At 38.2% G+C, this 18859-nt stretch overlaps 1 protein-coding gene across 1 annotated transcript; it reads right to left on the minus strand.

Annotated features, from left to right (window-relative positions):
- Positions 1-8236: 8236 nt before the first annotated feature.
- Positions 8237-8878, minus strand: LOC113716171 (receptor kinase-like protein Xa21). Its single transcript, XM_027240464.2, has one exon. It carries the CDS (start codon positions 8876-8878, stop codon positions 8237-8239), a length of 642 nt encoding a protein of 213 aa, XP_027096265.2.
- Positions 8879-18859: the final 9981 nt, after the last annotated feature.

Below are 18859 nucleotides of genomic sequence, written 5' to 3' on the forward strand. Positions count from 1 at the left end.
AGTTGACTGTTAGAGGAAATGGTGAGACCAAAATCATCCTTTAGGTCTAGAGCCTCTCAGTTTCAACCTCCACCCCTACCCTCCATTCCAGTTAATGCCTCTATCAACCAACCTTCTGCTTCCGGTGTTTGAACCCGATTGAGTAAGGGTAGGGGTGCCCATGTAAATGCCCCCGCTCACTTTGGGGGGCATTTGAATTTTACTAGACCTGCTGATCAATAGAGATACGCCAAGGTGTGTGAGCGGCGTATCATACCTTGCAAAAGTTGTGAGAAACTTGCTATGACTGTCCTAGGTATACGGGAGGAGGTCGAGCAGATGTTTTCCGCCATCGAGTGGCTTCCTTATCGGGATATCTTCTGTCCCGCATTTATTGAGCTGATTAGGGAGTTTTACTCCACGTTTGAATTTGAGTTGCCAACGAGATATACCGTGGAGACCCCAAATGTCATTCATTTCCGCCTAATGGGTCAAGAGTTCAACTTCTGTATTATCCAATTTAATCTAGCATTTGGGTTCATTACTCCATAGTATGCCGAGACTAGGGAGTACGCTGAGAGTGGCTGTGATTATGTATAGCCTTTTCTCTCTTCCTACCACGACATTTGGAGGGAAATGCCTGTCGACAGGCACCGCTATGACCCTTCTCGTTCTAGGAGCTCCTTTCTTAAGGATTCGAGTGCCCGTTATGTTCAGAGATTCCTGGCCTACAGCTATTCGGGTCGAAAGGGCAGCTCTGGTGTACTCTTCCAACCCAAATTCTTCTTTATTTGGTGTATGAAAAACAATGTCAACGTGAATCTGGGGTGTTGGTTGGCCGCGCAGTTTAAGACCATTTTAGCCAAGAAGAACAAGCTCCTGATCCTCGGGTCCTACATCACGCACTTAGCCGTACAGCTGGGGGTTCTTAATCTGGAGCATCATGACCTTCATTTGGCATTCGAAATGGAACTTCTGGGTGCGGAGTGCTTGGAGAGGATGTGAGTTCTCGAGTACGCCAACGGTGTCTACCGATTCACTGACCCGGGACCGCCTCGCGTCCCTCCGCGCTCCTCTTTTACCCATTCTTCCGCTGTTGGTGATGACCCCGACCCTTCTACCTCTACCCCGCCTCCTCCACCCCCAGGGGCTACTAAATGGCAATAGCTCCGGACGCAGATTCAAAATTTGGAGGCTCGGATGATTAACATAGACAACAATGTGGCCTCCATGGCACAAAATTTGGCGGCATTCATGCAGCATGCGGGTCTTACACCGTAATTTGGTTATCACCCACCACCTTGACCCGACTTCAGGGAAGTCTCATTTTTATGTGTCATTTATCACCAACCACATTATTGCTATTTATTTGTCACATTGAGGGCAATATGTCATTTAAGTGTGGGGGGATCAGTTGTGGTTCTAGTTTTTAATAGTTTTTTTAGTTTTAGGTGTTTTTCCTTTATTTCTAGTTTGTTATTTGTTTATTTTCATCCAGTCTCTTTCTTTCTTTTTAGTGATTAGCTCCCATATGAATGCCAAAATTTGATGTTAGATTGTTAACTCTATTCTTGTTATTGCCAAATTTTAATAATAAAAGTGTATCGATTTAATGTGGTTGAGTCCAAAACACCTCATTGGTGAATATTGGTGACTGCTTGACTCTTTTGATTTCTTTGTTAACTTTTCTAGGTATAGGGAATGACTGTTGGCATTTTAATGTGAATTGATTCAATATTGACTTTAATTCTCCATGTTTGGCAATAATGAGGCGAGCTGCTCCTATTTTTGTTTTTAGTGGTGTTATTTTGAGTTACTGCGTTATTTGGCTGTGAATAAGTTTGACTGTACTCCGCTATTAATTACTACTGAGTAACCGGGGATTTACACCTAAAAGTGTCGATTCTTGCGTCAAAAAGTAGTACTTTCTATGAGTACATGGTCGTATAGCGATAGGAGTTGAGTAACCGGGCCCCTTCATCTGAAAAATGTCGGAGTTCACGTCAAAAGACTTCAATGGCTAGAGACTAAGTCTTTTATGCTATTATTAAAAAAAATGAAAAGGAAAAAAGAATAAATAATAGAAAACGTGAAAAAAAGAGTGCAAGTTGTGTTAGTGTATGTTAGAGGTCAGTTTGCCGATTCATGGACTTAATATGAAGATTTTGGTTGATATTTGGACCATTTGCTGATAAATGTTGTGTGTCATTCCTTCTTTTTAGATTAGTTAACTTGTAATTGAAGGAGTTTGTGGTTTAGAAGCTAATCGGGGTGATGTTTCTCGAATTTTTATCACTGATGCTTGATTTATGATTTTTTTGGTATCTTGGCAATTTGGTAGATGGAGCAATAGCCATTGTCAAAATTTAGGTGTTTGTTTACTGTTCTTATGTTTGAGAACAATCATGGTTTAGGTGTGGGGGAATTGATAGGTTACGATGTTATTATTTATTTTATTATTAATTTCCTCTATTACCTGACCTGATGTTGATTAATTATTAGATTTTACTCAAATTTTGAATTTTGCAGTTATTTCAGGGAGTAAAACAAAAATACCACAACTAAGGCTAAATTGGCAGAAAAGGATTTCAAATGATAGAGATTGTTCCAGGGGCATTTTTGGAAAAGAAGACGTCATGCCTATTTTAGTAATTGCTAAAGACTAAAGGGCGGAAAAGGGGAGTCTTCGGATGGCATTTGGAGGCCGCCGCACAGGATGATGAAGGGGAGGACTATTGGATAGAAACGAAAATGAGGAGCAGGGGACTTTTGTCTCCTGAAGCTTAGTTTTTTGTTCGACTTTTTTCCCTTGGATTTCCTTTGGCTTTTTTCTTACACATGTCAGGCAATACTTAGTAGCTCTTAGCTTCGATTTTTCTTCTGGTGCTTGGTAGCTTTTGTCTCCTCGGATGTGAGGAGCAACTGGAAGCAATTGAATGATTTTCCCTATAGCTTTTCCTTTGACTTTCCGCTTGGTCCTTGAGTAGTTTTTTTTCCCTCTTCGTATGTTAGACGAATTGGAACAATCAATTGCCTCTTGTAGCTCGCTTATCTTCTTGAATAGAACGAATTGATTTTTCCCAATTCTTGGCCGATGGCAGCGATTGATGCTTCACTTTTGCGTGAATTTTTCGCATCAAATATGAACTAATATCTTCACTCTAGTCAAGAAACAAGGAGGCTTTGGCTCGCCTAAAATTGTGAGATCGATTTAATTTTAACTTTTTCTTTTATTTATTGGTATTCACATATCCCTTGATTGCAGTATTCATGATTATTTAATTAATTGATTGTCTTGGATTCGGATAATTATTTAGTTTGATAATCTATTGTCAATTGGGGCATTTAAATCCGTAATTGTTTAATTGCTCTGAAATAGTGACAACTGGCACGATTAGATTTGTGTCAGCAGGATACGCGGGCTAATCTGAAATAACCCTGGTAGTGTGTTATTTGGTTAGAATATGGCTCCTCTAATACGTAAGGCAATTGAAAAATTAAATCCTACGAGTGTACCTAGGATTATTTCTCAATTAGAGTAGTGATTAACGGGCGTACCTTGATCACCAATACAGTAAGGAGGGGTTAACTGTTATCGCTAGTTTGGCAGTTATAACCTATTTATTAATAAATAGTTGGAATTGCTTATGCATTGATGATCAATTAGGTGAACCATCGCTGAAGTTATTTCTTGGTTAGATTTTTAATTAATATTACCTTGATTTTAGTGAATTGCCATTTGATTTTTAGTTGCCTATTTTATTTTTTTAATTGTTTTAGATCTTTAATTATTGTTGCTCTAAATTTAGTGAATTATTATTTTATTTCTAGTTAGTTATTTATTTTTACTTTCTTATTTGAATTTCTTTGATTGTTGTCGTTCATACAAAATCACCCCCTGTGTTACTTTGGAATTCTTAAGAGACAAATATCCCCCATCCCTGAGAATACGACTCTACGTGCCTTGTCTACAAATTCATAATTATTTATGAAAAAAAAGCAATCCCATTCGGGTATATCGGATCAAACAAACTCTTCAGAAATAGGGTGAATCAAGTGACCCATTGCACACCTAGGGTCCCTGCTCCAGTACTTGGAATTGGATTTTGGTTATTTTAACTGGCAATTAGGTTTAATTTTATTATTGTACAGGTTTCGACAACCTGTCAATATCCACCATAATCTCTCTCCTTACAGTCTTGACAAATCCTTCAATGGAAGAACTTGGTTCATCTCTGAACCTGTCTAAATATTTTTTGCTCAAATATCTTGCATTTGCATGATGGTTGCTATATTCTCTTCCACACACATGCACTTCCTTTATTGATTTGATCTAAAAGGTGCTTTCATTTTGAATTGGGCTTGCTCGTATTTTCCAAGAACAACCCTTTTTGCACATGGCAATAACTTTTGCTTTTCATTTTTTTTGTACTTCATGGTGTAGCCTTCCCTAACATTCCATTCCACAAGTGCTTCTCTAAAGGCCCGTAAGTTCTTAAATTTATCCCAAACTTTCAACTCAAAATTTGATTTTCTGAACTTAATTGCAGCATTAAAATCTCGACAACTATTACCTTTTCCATTTCTTTCATCATCTCCCCACATAATGTCAAGCAGTTCTTCATCATCAATAACAAATTCATTCCACTCTTCATTAGTTTTAGAACTCTCCCCTTCTTCAAATTTGTTCTTAGAAGAGCCTGGTGGTTGCAGATCCTCCATTGTATATGTCTGCTTTGCTGTTGCTGGTTCTTCATCTGTGCCTTTTGCCTGCTGCTGATTTTCTATTTCATTAGCCTTTGCTCTATTTGCAAAAATATCCTCATCTTCTGGTCCTTCTAATCCCTCTTTCAACCACTCAGGCTCTTCTAAACTATCAGATGTAGCATCACCGTACTCATCTTCATTTTCAGGCTGTTTTTCAACTTCATCTTGCTTCTCTACAGCTTTTCACCTTTTTCCTTTGCTGAATTAGCCTCTGCTTTGCTGTGCTTTTTGTTTCCAGCTAGCTTGGTTTGTCTTCTCACTGACTTCTTGACTATCTGTTTTCCCTTTCTGTTTGCTAACTTTTTTGGCATATCTTTATCAGATACCACATTTTGTGCTCCACTATGTGGGGCATCAGTGGGGGCACTTTTACCATGACTTTTTACTCCAACTGAAGCAACTTCACTAGGCATTTCATCATGCAATTCAGCATATATGTTGATAACATCTACTCCTTCATGTGCAATTAACATTGACTCTATTTTTTTATCTCCTTTGATTTCAGCTGCTCTAGCATACAACCCACAATTTGGTATTTCAAAATATAGGTTCACATTCGAGGCATCACCATACCTACCACACAATTTACACAACATATCCCTGGATAATTTTCTTGTCTCACAATTTTTAAATATGGCAACATTGTTACCAGTATAGACAGTTTCTGGTTCCCATATGAATATACCACCGAAATGCAATTTTATAGTAATTCTTTTTGAAGTTGTCATTTTTTTCAAAGCTTGTATTAGAAATAGTGAAACACATGATAAGAAAAAAAAACAATCTGATTAAGAAAAGGACATTTAATAGATTACACACTTCAATGAAAACACATGATTACAAAAAAATACAATCTGATTAAGAAAAGGACATATTGCATATTGCACACTTCCATGGACCACATGACGGCCAACAAGCCGACAAGCAAAAATTATTCAATGTCCAAATTGTCAAAACTTTATCAGCAGCCAAATCACTCTATATTATTGAAAATCAAGCCACCCAAATTTGACCCAAATCTGACACTAATCAACAAATCTCAAACGAACAAAATCATATTCTACCCATGTTTAGTTGAAATTTCGGTGATTTTAGAACTCCCGAATGCAATTTTTTTTTTACCCTAATCTTAATGCATAAGTTCAATTCTAGTCGATAAAATACTCTATGCTTAAATATGATAATACAGGTTGTCCCAAAGTAGCAAAATTTTAAATTAATCAATGCTTAAGCAAAATAATCACTGATTTATTAACTTTCCAATGCCCGATAGTTTCTGTTCAAAAACCATGCAAGTGCATCTTATATGCTAAACTAATGTCAAAAAACTTACCAGATGCAACAATAGCTTTCGTGATACTCTTTCACAGCTACTTTTTGGTCTTCAATGGTAGATCTACGATTTTAATTTTGTGGGTTAAATTTCTCTCCTTCATTCGGCGGTCATGTTTTTCTCTCCCTTTCTCACGACAAAGACCAGAGCAAGGGAGAATCTGACTCATTTGCTTCCTTTTTGTATTTATATTAGGGTAATTTGGACATTTTGCCCACAAATCGTCACGGTGGGTGCTTTCCGTCTATTTGCTAGTTCAACCCAAACCACAGGGGATTTATGTATAGCTTTTTGAATCATGAGGGATTCTGTGGTTTTTGCGAAAATCATAGGGGACTAAAATGTAATTTGCCCTAGTTTTTAAAATGTACCAAAAACTGAGATACACTAAAAGTTTTGTATTAGTCGAGGTCATAAATATTTTTTCTCAATGATATTCTATTGGATTAATTTGTCTTTAGAAGAACAACGGTCTAGAAACTTTTGCACTGCGCTTAAAGGCTTAAATGAAGAATTCAAATTTAAGTCCAAAAAGTGCACTCACCACACTCTGAAATATAATTACTATTTTCATAGGGTACACTTAGAAATAGAACGATTGACATATATACATACACTTGCATACATATACATACATACATATATATATACACACACATATGAGATGTTCCCAAATGAAGAGGTCCATTAAGAGTAAACTCACAAACTAGAGCTATTTAACAAATGTTCCCTCCATTTCGTAGCATGACGGATGGAGATGGTTGGTCATTGGCTCTGTTTGATAGGGGTGTTAAAAAAGAATCCGAAACAAGAGTAACCGAGAAAGCTGAATTGATTCAAATAAAAAAAAATAGGGTAATCAACTCATAGTTTTTAAAATAATTAGGTTACCTAGCCTACTTAAAAGTTTAGATTAGAGCATGATTTTCGATTTTTAAAAACTGTAGTGACTACATATTGATTATCATCACCCATGCGTTGAGACTTTTAGGACTTGCCATTTCGAAAGACAATATTCATGAGATTGGATAGGCTGTCAAGTTCTTATGATAAGTAAGAAATTAATAAACTAAAATCTATTCTACTGCCCTGCATTCATGCCTTGTTTATGCTGCCTTTCATGCATCTTGACTCTGTCTCTTCCTAAGATGAGTTACAGACATTTTCACTGAAGATCATTTTCATGGGACAGTTCCAGGATATGATTTGCAAATTGCAAGCTCAAGATAATATGCACAAGACACAGTGAGATAACCATGTAGCCAAATTAAGCACCAACATATATCTTCGGAGGAAAATGCAAATTGTTGATGACATTACAAGCAAACCGCTGTTAAAAAGCTACCTGAATCACATCAGGAAATACAGAAATTAACATCCCTTTAAAAAAAAAAAAATTTCTTGCTCCTGTCTTGAACTTGAAGCATTTGGTTGGCGTGCACGGAGTTAAAGGAAAGGATTCACCACAATTACACCATACGCCTCTGCCATATATTCAGAATAGAAGATACTTAAAAGTAATGCATCAATAAATACTTTCTTTTTTTTTGAATAATTATCTGATATGTCATGAATTTCAAAAAGAAAATTGCAATTTTTAGTTATCTTTATATAACAGTTATATACCTGCTTCAAAGGTTTGAGCCCCTCAGAGAATTGAAGTTTAATCTTCTGGAGTGCTTTTAAGACATCTTTCATGGTCATTCTGTCCTTAGAAGCGTCTGCTGTACAACATAAAGCAAGTTCCAGGATAGATGATATGCATGCTATCTTATTCTTGACTGGTTCATCTTGAAGATGAACTAAGTTCATATCCATAAGTTGAATCACAAAATCTGGTAAGCATTCTTGTACCCAACGCTGCAGGCTTAGCTCTTCAGTAAACATCTCATCCTTAGGCCTCCTTTTAGTAAATGTCTCCATCAATGTCATCCCTAAGCTATATACATCACAACTTGTTGAAACCAGTCCTTCTGGTCCATAGTCTAGCATCAATATTGAATTAAATTCGTTTGCTAAATTTAGAACTTCGGTACTGAATAAAAAAAATTTAATTAGTTAAAAGTCGAAACATCATTTGACTGACATCAAAAATTGGAATTGCAATCAAGAAGAGTTACCTGGGGCAACATATCCGAATGTAGCGAGAGTCTTTGTTTATACCACACTTTCTCCATCTCCCAACAACTTAGCAATTCCAAAGTCACAAACATGACCAACCATATCTTGATCTAGTAGGATATTGCTGGGCTTCAAATCACAGTGAATCACAGGAGTTGGATAACCATAGTGGAGATATTCCAAACCACAAGCTGCATCTATCATAATGTCTAGTCTTTGCATGATGTTCAAGATATGAGTGCCTGAATAAAGCCGTTTCTTAAGGCTTCCATTGGGCATGTATTCAAGTATCAAAGCTTTAAAGTCAGGATTTGAGCAAGCACTGATGACCATAGTCAAATTACGATGACGAAGACACCGTAAGACTTCACATTCCCTGTTGAAGCTTTTAAATGCACCATCAAGCTGCAAATCAAAAACCTTTATAGCCCAAGTCATCCCATTTTCTCGTATTCCTTTGTAAACAGAACCAAAGGTTCCAGAGCCAAGCAATGCACTCTCACTGAACCAGTTTGTTATTTGTCTGAGTTCGTGGGATGATACCCTCTCAAATGTTGTATCTGGATCTGAGTTAGATGGAGACACAATTTTTCTTCTCCATTTTCTTATCACCAAAAACGAAACTACCATGGCTACAACTGCTGATCCAAGTGCCAACAACACAAACAAAACTGTCATTTTCCTTGAACTTTGTTCCAAAGTTTGACAAGGTTGGAGTCAAGGAGCGTCACACAATGCTTCGTTTGAGAGAAAAGATAGCTTCGTAAAGTTGGCAAAAGGTCCTCCATGTGGAATTGGTCCTCTAAATCTGTTGAAGGACACATTGAAGTATACAAGATTCTGGAGTACTTCCCGTGAATTGGGAGTTTCACCAGTCAAATTGTTAAATGACAATTCCAGATACTGTAATTCCAACATATTCTTCATAGATTCCGGAATAAATCCTTGCAGCCTATTATGCTTCAAGGATAGTGCCTGTAAACTCTGTAGTGCTCCTATGGCTGTGGGAATATCTCCAAAAAAGTTATTGACAGACAGGTACACAATTATTAGTGCCTTCAAATTTTCAACTTCAGAGGAAAAAGAACCGCTGAAAGAATTTGTGGACAAATTGAGCTCCAAGATATCCCTGAGTCTCCACAAATTTGAGATCAAGTTAAAACTTAAATTGTTGGAGTCCAGATATAGATATCTTAAGGAAGTAATATTCCCTATGCAACTAGGAAGTCTACCAGAAAGCAGATTGCTGCTCAAACTTAATTGTCCTAAGTTCAATAAATAACATAATTCACCAGGACAGGGTCCTTGAAATTTGTTATATCCAAGCTCCATTTCCTGAAGTTTCAATAGCCCTCAAAAGGTTGGTGGAATTGTCCTTTCCAAGGCATTCTGAGACAAATTCAGGTCTGCCAAGTTACTTAAATTTCCTATGGAACTTGGTATTTGTCCAAAAGTCCACAATCATTCATATAAAAAGATTCTAGATTACTAGAAAGATTTCCAACAGAAACTGGAAGGAACCCATTGAAAGGAATCTCATCTAGCCACAACACCTTTAGATATTTGCAATTTGATAGGGAATTCAAAAAGCTTAATTCCCCAGAATGAGATTCATAAGAAAAACTGTTGTTCGCAAGACAAAATTTTTAGAAGTCTCAAGTCACCAAGAGAACGAGGAATTACACCTGTGAACTGGTTAGATGTAAGGTCTAAATAAGCAAGTCTTGAAGCATTGGAGATATATGTTAGTACGACTCCACTTAGTCTGTTTCCCCCAATATAAAGTTCTTCAAGATTGGGTAACATGGCACCCAAACTTGAGGGAAGACTGCCCGAGAGATCATTTTCTGCCATGGATATTACTCGTAGCGAAGACACATTAAACAGTTTGGATAGGATGGGACCTGTAAACCTATTCATGTCTAGTATTATTTCCTCCAACTTGTTAAGGTAACCAACCGCTTCAGGTATCTCGCCTGAAAAATCCAAGATTACAATTCACATGCTAGATGATAGAAGGAAATATATTGCAGTTGCTTTCAGAGTGATATTGGACATTTTAGTCACTTCCCAACTATTTATTTTTTTTATAGGACTAAATTACTTGTTTTGTTATAAAACTAATAAAATGAAATAGTATAATAAGAATTAAAATATTAGGGAAATAAGTAGAGGAATGGAGAATGATTTTCTTATATTCCAACTAATACAAAAGTCATTCCAAAAGGTGTCAATATACCTCTATATATAGGTACTACAAGATTAAAGATACATCAATCCTATTAAACATCCATTACTATAAGAATATAAAGAACCCTATGAAACGGTTCCTCCACTACATGAATAGATTTATGGATTGTAACTTTTATGCATAATGTAACTTTTATGGATTGTAACTTTAGACCATTATTTTGGGACAATTAAGAATGAATAATATTTATATGAATGTAAGCGCCTTAGAGGTTTAGTGCACTAGTGCAACAAATTTAAGAGAAATCGAGCATAAAACGCGCACGTATGCGCACTATTTGCAATTGACTTTTGCGCACCTACACTATTAGACGTTAAGCGTTCTTTGTACGCCAAAGGGTCAGACCAAACATTTCATTTCTCCAAACTTCCATGGCCGGCTAGCAGACAGCAAAGGAACAACCGAAAACTCCCCAACATTTCCTCTACAAAACTCACTCAAATTACCACCAAATCTTCTCAAATTTTAGCACTACTTAGCCTAAGCCTTGGAGTTCATATCTAGCTAAATATGGGAGGCTTTTCATGGCTCACTTAGGAGCAAGGAGGGACTGAGTTTCTGACTTGAACATCAACTAGAGTAATTCATGATCAAGCCTTCTAACTTCAATTTTTGGAAGTTCTAGTATATCTTTTAGCTCTTAATTTCTTATGGGTTGTTGTTGTTGTTGAAAAAAATGGAAGGTGGGCTCTATGAACTCCCACCTCTGTTTTGATGGCTGATATGGTGATTGATGCTGTTTATAATGTTGGTTTAGTGTTTGAAATGTTGGATTAATGGAGTATAATTAGTAGAAACCTCAAGGAACTCATGGGATAGAAACTTTCGATTTTGCCCCTGCCTTGTTCGGTTAATTTAAGGCCAATTTTTGATAATCTAATGGCTTGAATATGATTTTTATATATTGTATTAGTTGTGTAAAAATTTTAATTGGAAAATATTGAAGTTTGGTTGGGCAAATGAATTTCTTTGTGAAACTAGTCAAGCTGGAAAACTGTTTCCGTGTAGCTCTGTCCAGCGATAGTATTTCGGCCGTAACATTGTCCTCCGAAGTCAAAATCAAGGGCCGTCAGTGGTATTTGAAACTAGACATCCACACCTTTCCAACGGTATAAAACGAACATTTTGGTTCCAAGTGTGTGAGCCAAACCAATCGTTTTAAGAAGGCTGCCCTGTTTCTCTGTTCTGCGGAAATGATTTGATGCTGCTGCAACTTTAGTCTTAATTTCGAGCCAGTTACATGCTGAATCTTAAAACGATTTCTTCTGTGAAATTATAACCCTATTAATGTATTTTCCAACACTATTAACCATGCTCAAATCCGAGTTAAATTGAGTGAGTTATGATCAAAATACGGTGACTGCCTTGTTCTTGAAAATCCTTGGATTTGGACAGATTTGATGTGAGACTTGTTGTGGTCTTACTAAATGAATTTCTTGGTGCTAAACACCTACCAAATGCATCATGAATGTTTCTTAGACTTTTCTTACACAAATGAATCATGTTTGGAGGTTTTCCTTAGTCGAATGTTTGGAAACGGAGAGAAATGGAGCTAAAGGCAGTTTTGCCTTAGTAATTTCAAAACTTTGGTTGATTGGTTAACTATCTTCCCGAAGCCATTTTTCCACGAAATTTGATAGAGAGGTACCCTTCATATAGGAGTACTATACTGCAAAATTTGGTACCAATCCAAATCCGTTTCGACACTTAACTAAAGGTCCAAAGTCGGAAACCCAAATATGGAAATTGTTCAACAGTTTTGAATTTTCCCCAACTTTGAACTACCATATCTTGGTGCTCGAAACTCCAATTCTCGATCCGCTTATTCTGTCCTAAACCTTACTTGCACCTTTAATTGTGTTATAAATTTTAAGGGCTGATTTGCAACGATTGAATTCTGCCGAATTTCCAAAGTTAGCGAAAAACCAACCCCGGCTCAATCCTGGGTGATCTGGAATAGCAACTTTAATCCCATTTTTGAATACTTTCCACTTAGATTCATAGAAAAGTGTCTTCTAAGAACTTTTAGTACTTTCCGAGAGGTTTCCAACGGTATAAAATTTTTCAATTTTAGACTTGTATCGAGTGAGATACGATTTTTCAAAAATCCATATAAAAACTCTTTATTCTTTCGACATTATGCAAACGTTTTAACCTCGATTTCCAAGATAAAAATCCAAATGCTCCTGTACTTTATAAAACGCCACTCGAACATCGATTTACAAGTAATTAAGGTTCCTTTTCACGAAATTCCCTAGATCGTTATAGTGCACAAATTATTTCTCGATAAATGGGGTTGTGTGAATAATAATTCACTATTATTTGCTCAAGCGCACACGAGGACCTTCAAGAGGATCCGACCGTGAACACTTGAACTTTCAGAAAATATTTCTTCTTGATTTGCTCGGTGAGTGTCAAGCGTTTGACTACTTGAACTCTATAAACTTGATTACATGCTTAGCCTACTTGATTTTGAAAATGGAGTCGAGTGTGTACTTTATCGCACTCGTTCTCATTTGAAACAAATGACTCATGCTTAACATGATTTGCCTGGTTTACATGACCTGAAATACATGCTTAAACCTGTCAAATGCTTGAATACATGACATGGTATGCTATGATTGCATACGTCGTTGGAGTGAATCTCCTCGACACTTACATGATACATGGGGGACGCCCAAACTCATAGGTCGACCTTGGAACTCGAGCCGGCATGGGTTTGGTCGGAAACCTCGGTGAGTCATGAGATTCACATGATAAGATTGATCTATTGAGAGATCTCGCTTGGCATACTCGTGAAGTATCGCCCTATAAATGTCGTGCGGGCCCGAAGCGGTGTATGGTGGAATGATGAGAAGTAAGTGATGAACTACGGATATGAAATATCAACCTGGTTGATGGAGAGTCAACGAGAGGAGATATACGAATGACATCGAAAAAATGTGGAACTTAGCTCTTGAGAGCTACTATATTCTTGAATTGTTTCTGATTACATTTTTGTTGGCATTATTAGGTACTTGTAAATTATCACTTGAACTGTTATTTGGGCTTGTTACTTGAATTATGTGCCTGCATTTGTATTCTTGGCCTCACGAGCGTTTCGCTCACCCTGTAGATTTGTTTTCCTTAACAGGTTTGAACTCGGAGGTGAAATGGAGAAACCCTCCTGATGTACTTTTGTTTGGGATTTCTATTATCTTTTGGCTATGTCTTAGTTTTGGGTTGTACTTTTGGATTTGAAATGTAACATTTGGGGCATGAAGTATATTTGGGATTCATGATGTATTTTGAACACCCGATATGCGGGTGGGTTAATGGATGAATATTGCTAAGTTTGAATGCTTCCGCATTTACTGTATTAAGTTATTTATATGTGTTGTGTAGTTCGATAATAAGTTTGAATAGAATTACTTGAGTCCTGGCGAGAGCTCTGCAGGCGTCCCGCGGATACCTTTTGGTTCGCCTTAGGGAGAAGTGAGGGCGTCACAGTTGGTATCAGAGCGCTAGGTTAGAGATCTATATGGGAGACATATTAGATACTCTACCCTTAAGACCTGAGATCGGATAATTTAGTTATACCTTATGAGGTATTTGGGGCATACTAGAGATTGGGTTAGCCATGCATAAACAACATCCGAATTATATAGCGATTTAAATTTTTAACCCGAAAGGTGCTATTATTTTGCAGGGATGGAAAACGAAAATGGAGTTCCGGCAGCTAACGGGAATGGCCATGCGAATGGTCATGTAGTGCCTCCTAGGCCTATCTACTACCAAGGTTTAGGTGAGGGAGCTCGTGTACGCTACTCGCCTGCTACTCGATACCCCCGATGTGCTTGTAGGGTTACCTTTGCTTACCCGAATTACCTTGTGCTTGTTCTGGACGACGAGCGTCGTCAGCTAGTGGACTTAATAGGGATTTTCAGGCAGATGTGGACGAGCTTAGACAGATGGTTAGCGCTCAGAGTGAGCGGATTACCGAGCTTGACGAGGTGATTGAGGGCGAGATAGCTACGTCTGCTGTGGTTAATGAGGAGTTTCGGAGCACTGGGGTTCAACTTACTAGGTTGAGGGAGGAGGTTCGTGATAGGGCTTCTGGGATCGTAGCTGATGCCACTAGGCTAGTGGAGGATACGATGGAGGTAGCTCCTAGTCCTGAGGAGGATCCTGAGGAGGAGGTTCCTCCTGATAGTCCTACTGTGGACTAGGTCTAGGCAGTTTGACCACTCTTTTGACTCTTTTGACTAGTATAGTTAGAATTAGCAGGGGTGATGCTAAGTGCTGAGACCATTGTATTTTGCATGACTGTGTGGCTTATTTTTGGAACACTTGCTTTTACTTTAGTTTTCTGTGACTAAAAGTACTCTTATGGCACTTGTGTGCTGTATTTTGTGACTACCCCATGACTTGCTAATTGTATGAACTTGATATGTTAATGAATGTAAATTATTGTTAATTCCAATGTTTTCTTGATTGGTTCCTGCTTTCTGTTATGCATCGCATAATTTATTTATTTCTTGCACTAGGCACGCCTAGGTTATGGAAGGACTAAGAGGTGGTCGAGACCGTGGTCAAGGCCGTGATCGAGGTCGTGGGCGAGAGACTAGACAGGCCCAACCTCAAAGGGGTGACCAGGGATCGGCCACTGCACCGATCCAAGGTCAGGAAAATATTGAGGGTAATCAAGTGGCTACTGCCATTAATAGGATGACTGATATCCTAGAGCGTTTGGCTGATAGACAAGACCCTGGACCGTTCAACCAACCTGGGGGTCAGGAAAGAGGAGAGAATAGAGCCTTAGAGAGGTTCTTGAAATTTAACCCGCCTAAGTTTCTCGGCGAAACTGATCCTGAGGTAGCAGAGAATTGGTTGGAAAGGATGACCAACATTTTCGCTGCTTTAGACTACACTGAAGATAGGCGAGTGAATTTCGCTATTTTTCAATTTGAGGGAGTAGCCCGTGCTTGGTGGGATCTGATAAAAGGAAAATGGGAGAGAACTCAAACCCCTTGGACTTGGGAGAATTTCACAAGGAAATTTAATGAGAAGTTTCTTCCGCCCTTAATTCAAGAGAAGAGTGAGGATGAATTTATCAAGTTGAAACAGGGAACTCTTAGTGTAGCGGAGTATGAAGGAAAATTTACTAAATTTTCAAAGTACGCTCTCGAACTGGTGACCAATGAGTGAAAAGGGATTAGACGGTTTATTCAGGGACTTAATGTGGAGATACAAAAGGGTCTGGCCGCAGCCCAAATCTCTATATTTACTGAAGCTTTAGAGAAGGCACAAAGGGTTGAGAGTGCAAAATTTCAAGTGAGAGACTTCCACAATAGAAAGAGAAACTTTTCTAGCCATACCTCTGGACAAGATAGTAAAAGTGCACAACCTTCCAAAATGGGAAGAGGAGCGGGAGGACCAAGGACTGCTGGAGTTTCGAGAAGAGTTTTATCTAGAGGAGGTCGTAGTGGACTGACACAGGCTAGGAGAGCGCCTTCTAGTGGTTCAACGGTGACCCCTCAAGTTACGTGTGGGTACTGCGGAAAACCCAATCATTCTGAAAATGACTGTTGGAGGAAGTCTGGGAAGTGCTTGGCCTGCGGTAGTACCGAGCACCAGCTCGCGAATTGTCCAAACAAAATGAAGACGGCAGGTGATACCCAGAGACCGAAAAAGTCAGCCTCTAAGCAAACCAGTGCCGGAAAGAGTCGACCGAAAGTACCGGCCAGGGTTTATGTACTGGATTATCAACAAGTTCCTGAGGCAACTGAGGTAGTAGAAGGTACAATTCCAATCTTTCACCGTTTAGTTAGGATTTTAATTGATCTAGGTGCTACACATTCTTTTGTAAACCCTAATTTCATGAGTGGGATATATTTGAAATCAATTAAGTTACCATATGATCTTGAGGTTAAAACGCCTACTGGGGATCAAAGTCTAATTGCTAACTTGGTGTATCAAAATTACGAAGTCTGGATTGGAGAACGAAAATTATTGGCTGATTTGATAGGTTTGACGATTAAGGGATACGATGTAATCTTGGGGATGAATTGGTTAGCCCGTTATAATGCTCAGTTAAACTGTAGGACGAAAATTGTAGAGTTGCGTATTCCAGGAGAAGCAACCCTGAAAGTGGATGTAAGGAGTAAGTTAGCTTCGTCTGCACTTATTTCAGGAATTCGGGCTAGAAAATTATTCAGTAAAGGATCTCAAGAATATTTGGTTTTTCTTATTAACACTCCTAGTGATAAGGTGAATTTGGAGGACATGCCTGTAGTGAAAGACTTTCCTGATGTTTTTCCTGAAGAATTGGAGTCCCTACCCCCGGAACGGGAAATAACCTTTAAGATCGATGTAACTCCGAAAGTAACCCCTATTTCTAGAACACCATATCAAATGGCCCCAGCCGAATTGAAGGAGTTGAAATTACAATTACAAGATTTGTTAGAACGAGATTTTGTACGGAAAAGTGATTCGCCGTGGGGAGCCCCAATTTTATTTGTTAAGAAAAAAGACAGAAATTTGAGGCTGTGTATAGACTATAGAGGCTTAAATGATGTTACCATTAAGAATAAATACCCTTTGCTCCACATTGATGAATTATTTGACCAATTGCAAGGGGCTGTAGTATTTTCTAAGTTGGATTTGAGACAGGGTTATTATCAGTTAAGGATTTTGGAGAAAGACATACCCAAGACTGCTTTTAACTCGAGATATGAGCATTTTGAGTTTGTCGTGATGCCATTTGGGTTAACAAATGCTCCTGCTGCTTTTATGGATTTAATGCATAGGGTCTTTAAACCTTTTCTAGATCAATTTGTGGTGGTCTTTATTGATGATATTTTGGTGTATTCTAAGAATGTGAAAAACCATGAGAAACACTTGAGGGTTGTTTTGCAGACCTTAAGGGAGCATCAATTGTATGCTAATTTCAGCAAGTGCGAATTCTGGTTAAAAGAAGTGACTTTCTTAGGACACATAATTTCTAGGGATGGAATTAAAGTGGATCCAACTAAAGTTGAAGCTGTTTCGAAATGGAAACGGTCGGAAAACCCTACCGAGGTTTGGAATTTTATTGGATTAGCAGAGTATTACCGGAGATTCATTCAGGATTTTTCAAAAATTGCTGGACCCATGATTGAATTGACCAAGAAAAATGGGAAGTTTATATGGAGTCCTAAGTGTGAGGAAAATTTTCAGGAGTTGAAAAGACGGTTGACAAGAGCGTCTGTGTTAGCTTTGCCAAACGGAAAGGATAGTTTTGTGGTTTACACTGATGCTTCTAAGGAAGGACTGAGATGCGTTTTAATGCAAAATAACAAGGTGATAGCATGTGCCTCTAAGAAATTAAAGCCGCATGAAGGAAACTACCCGACTCATGATTTGGAGTTAGCGGCTGTGGTCTTTGCTTTGAAGAAATGGAGACATTATTTGTGCGGGGTAACATTTGAGGTTTTTACAGATTACAAAAGGATTAAGTACTTGTTTTCTCAAAAGGAACTGAATTTGAGGCAACGTAGATGGATGGAATTTTTGGAAGACTATGATTGCACTATTAAGTACCATCATGGGAAGGTCAATGTAGTGGCCGATGCTTTGAGCCGTCAAGTGCAAATGGCTGGATTGATGATTAAGGAGTTTCAATTATTGGAAGAAGTGAGTTACTGGAATTCTTGATTTGGAACTAAGGAAGGTAATTTTGGGAAATATTGTATTGACTTCCACTTTGATCGAACGTATTAAAGAATCTCAAGAAAAGGACACTGAAGTGCAGAAATGATTGGAAAAAGTTAAAAAGGAGGACAAGTCGGACTTTAGCTTGGGATCAAACGGTGTATTGAGATTTCGAATAGGATAGTTGTGTCAAAGGATGAAAGTCTTAAAAAGGAAATTTTAGAAGAGACACGCCGATCAAAGTTTACGGTACATCCAGGAGGGAATAAAATATACCAGGACTTGAAGAGTCTGTACTGGTGGGAGAACATGAAAAAGGAGATTGCTAAATTTGTCAAAACATGCTTAATTTGTCAACAGGTTAAAGCCGAACATCAAAAACCATCAGGACTGTTGCAACCTCTAGAAATACCTGAGTGGAAATGGGAGAATATCACTATGAATTTTGTATCAAATTACCAAGAACATAGAGAGGCCATGATGCGATTTGGGTAATCGTGGATAGATTGACCAAATCGGCCTATTTTCTGTCGATTAACATGAAGTACCCGTTGGAGAAGTTGGCCAAATTGTATTTGGATGAGATCATTAGGTTGCATGGAATACCTGTGAGTATCGTGTCCGACAGGGATCCGAGATTTGTTTCAAGCTTCTGGCAGAAGATGCAAGAGGTATTGGGGACTAAGTTGAATTTTAGTACTACCTACCATCCCCAGACTGACGGACAATCGGAAAGG

This window comes from Coffea arabica, chromosome 11c (genome assembly GCF_036785885.1).
Source record: "Coffea arabica cultivar ET-39 chromosome 11c, Coffea Arabica ET-39 HiFi, whole genome shotgun sequence".
Classification (NCBI taxonomy): Eukaryota; Viridiplantae; Streptophyta; class Magnoliopsida; order Gentianales; family Rubiaceae; genus Coffea; species Coffea arabica.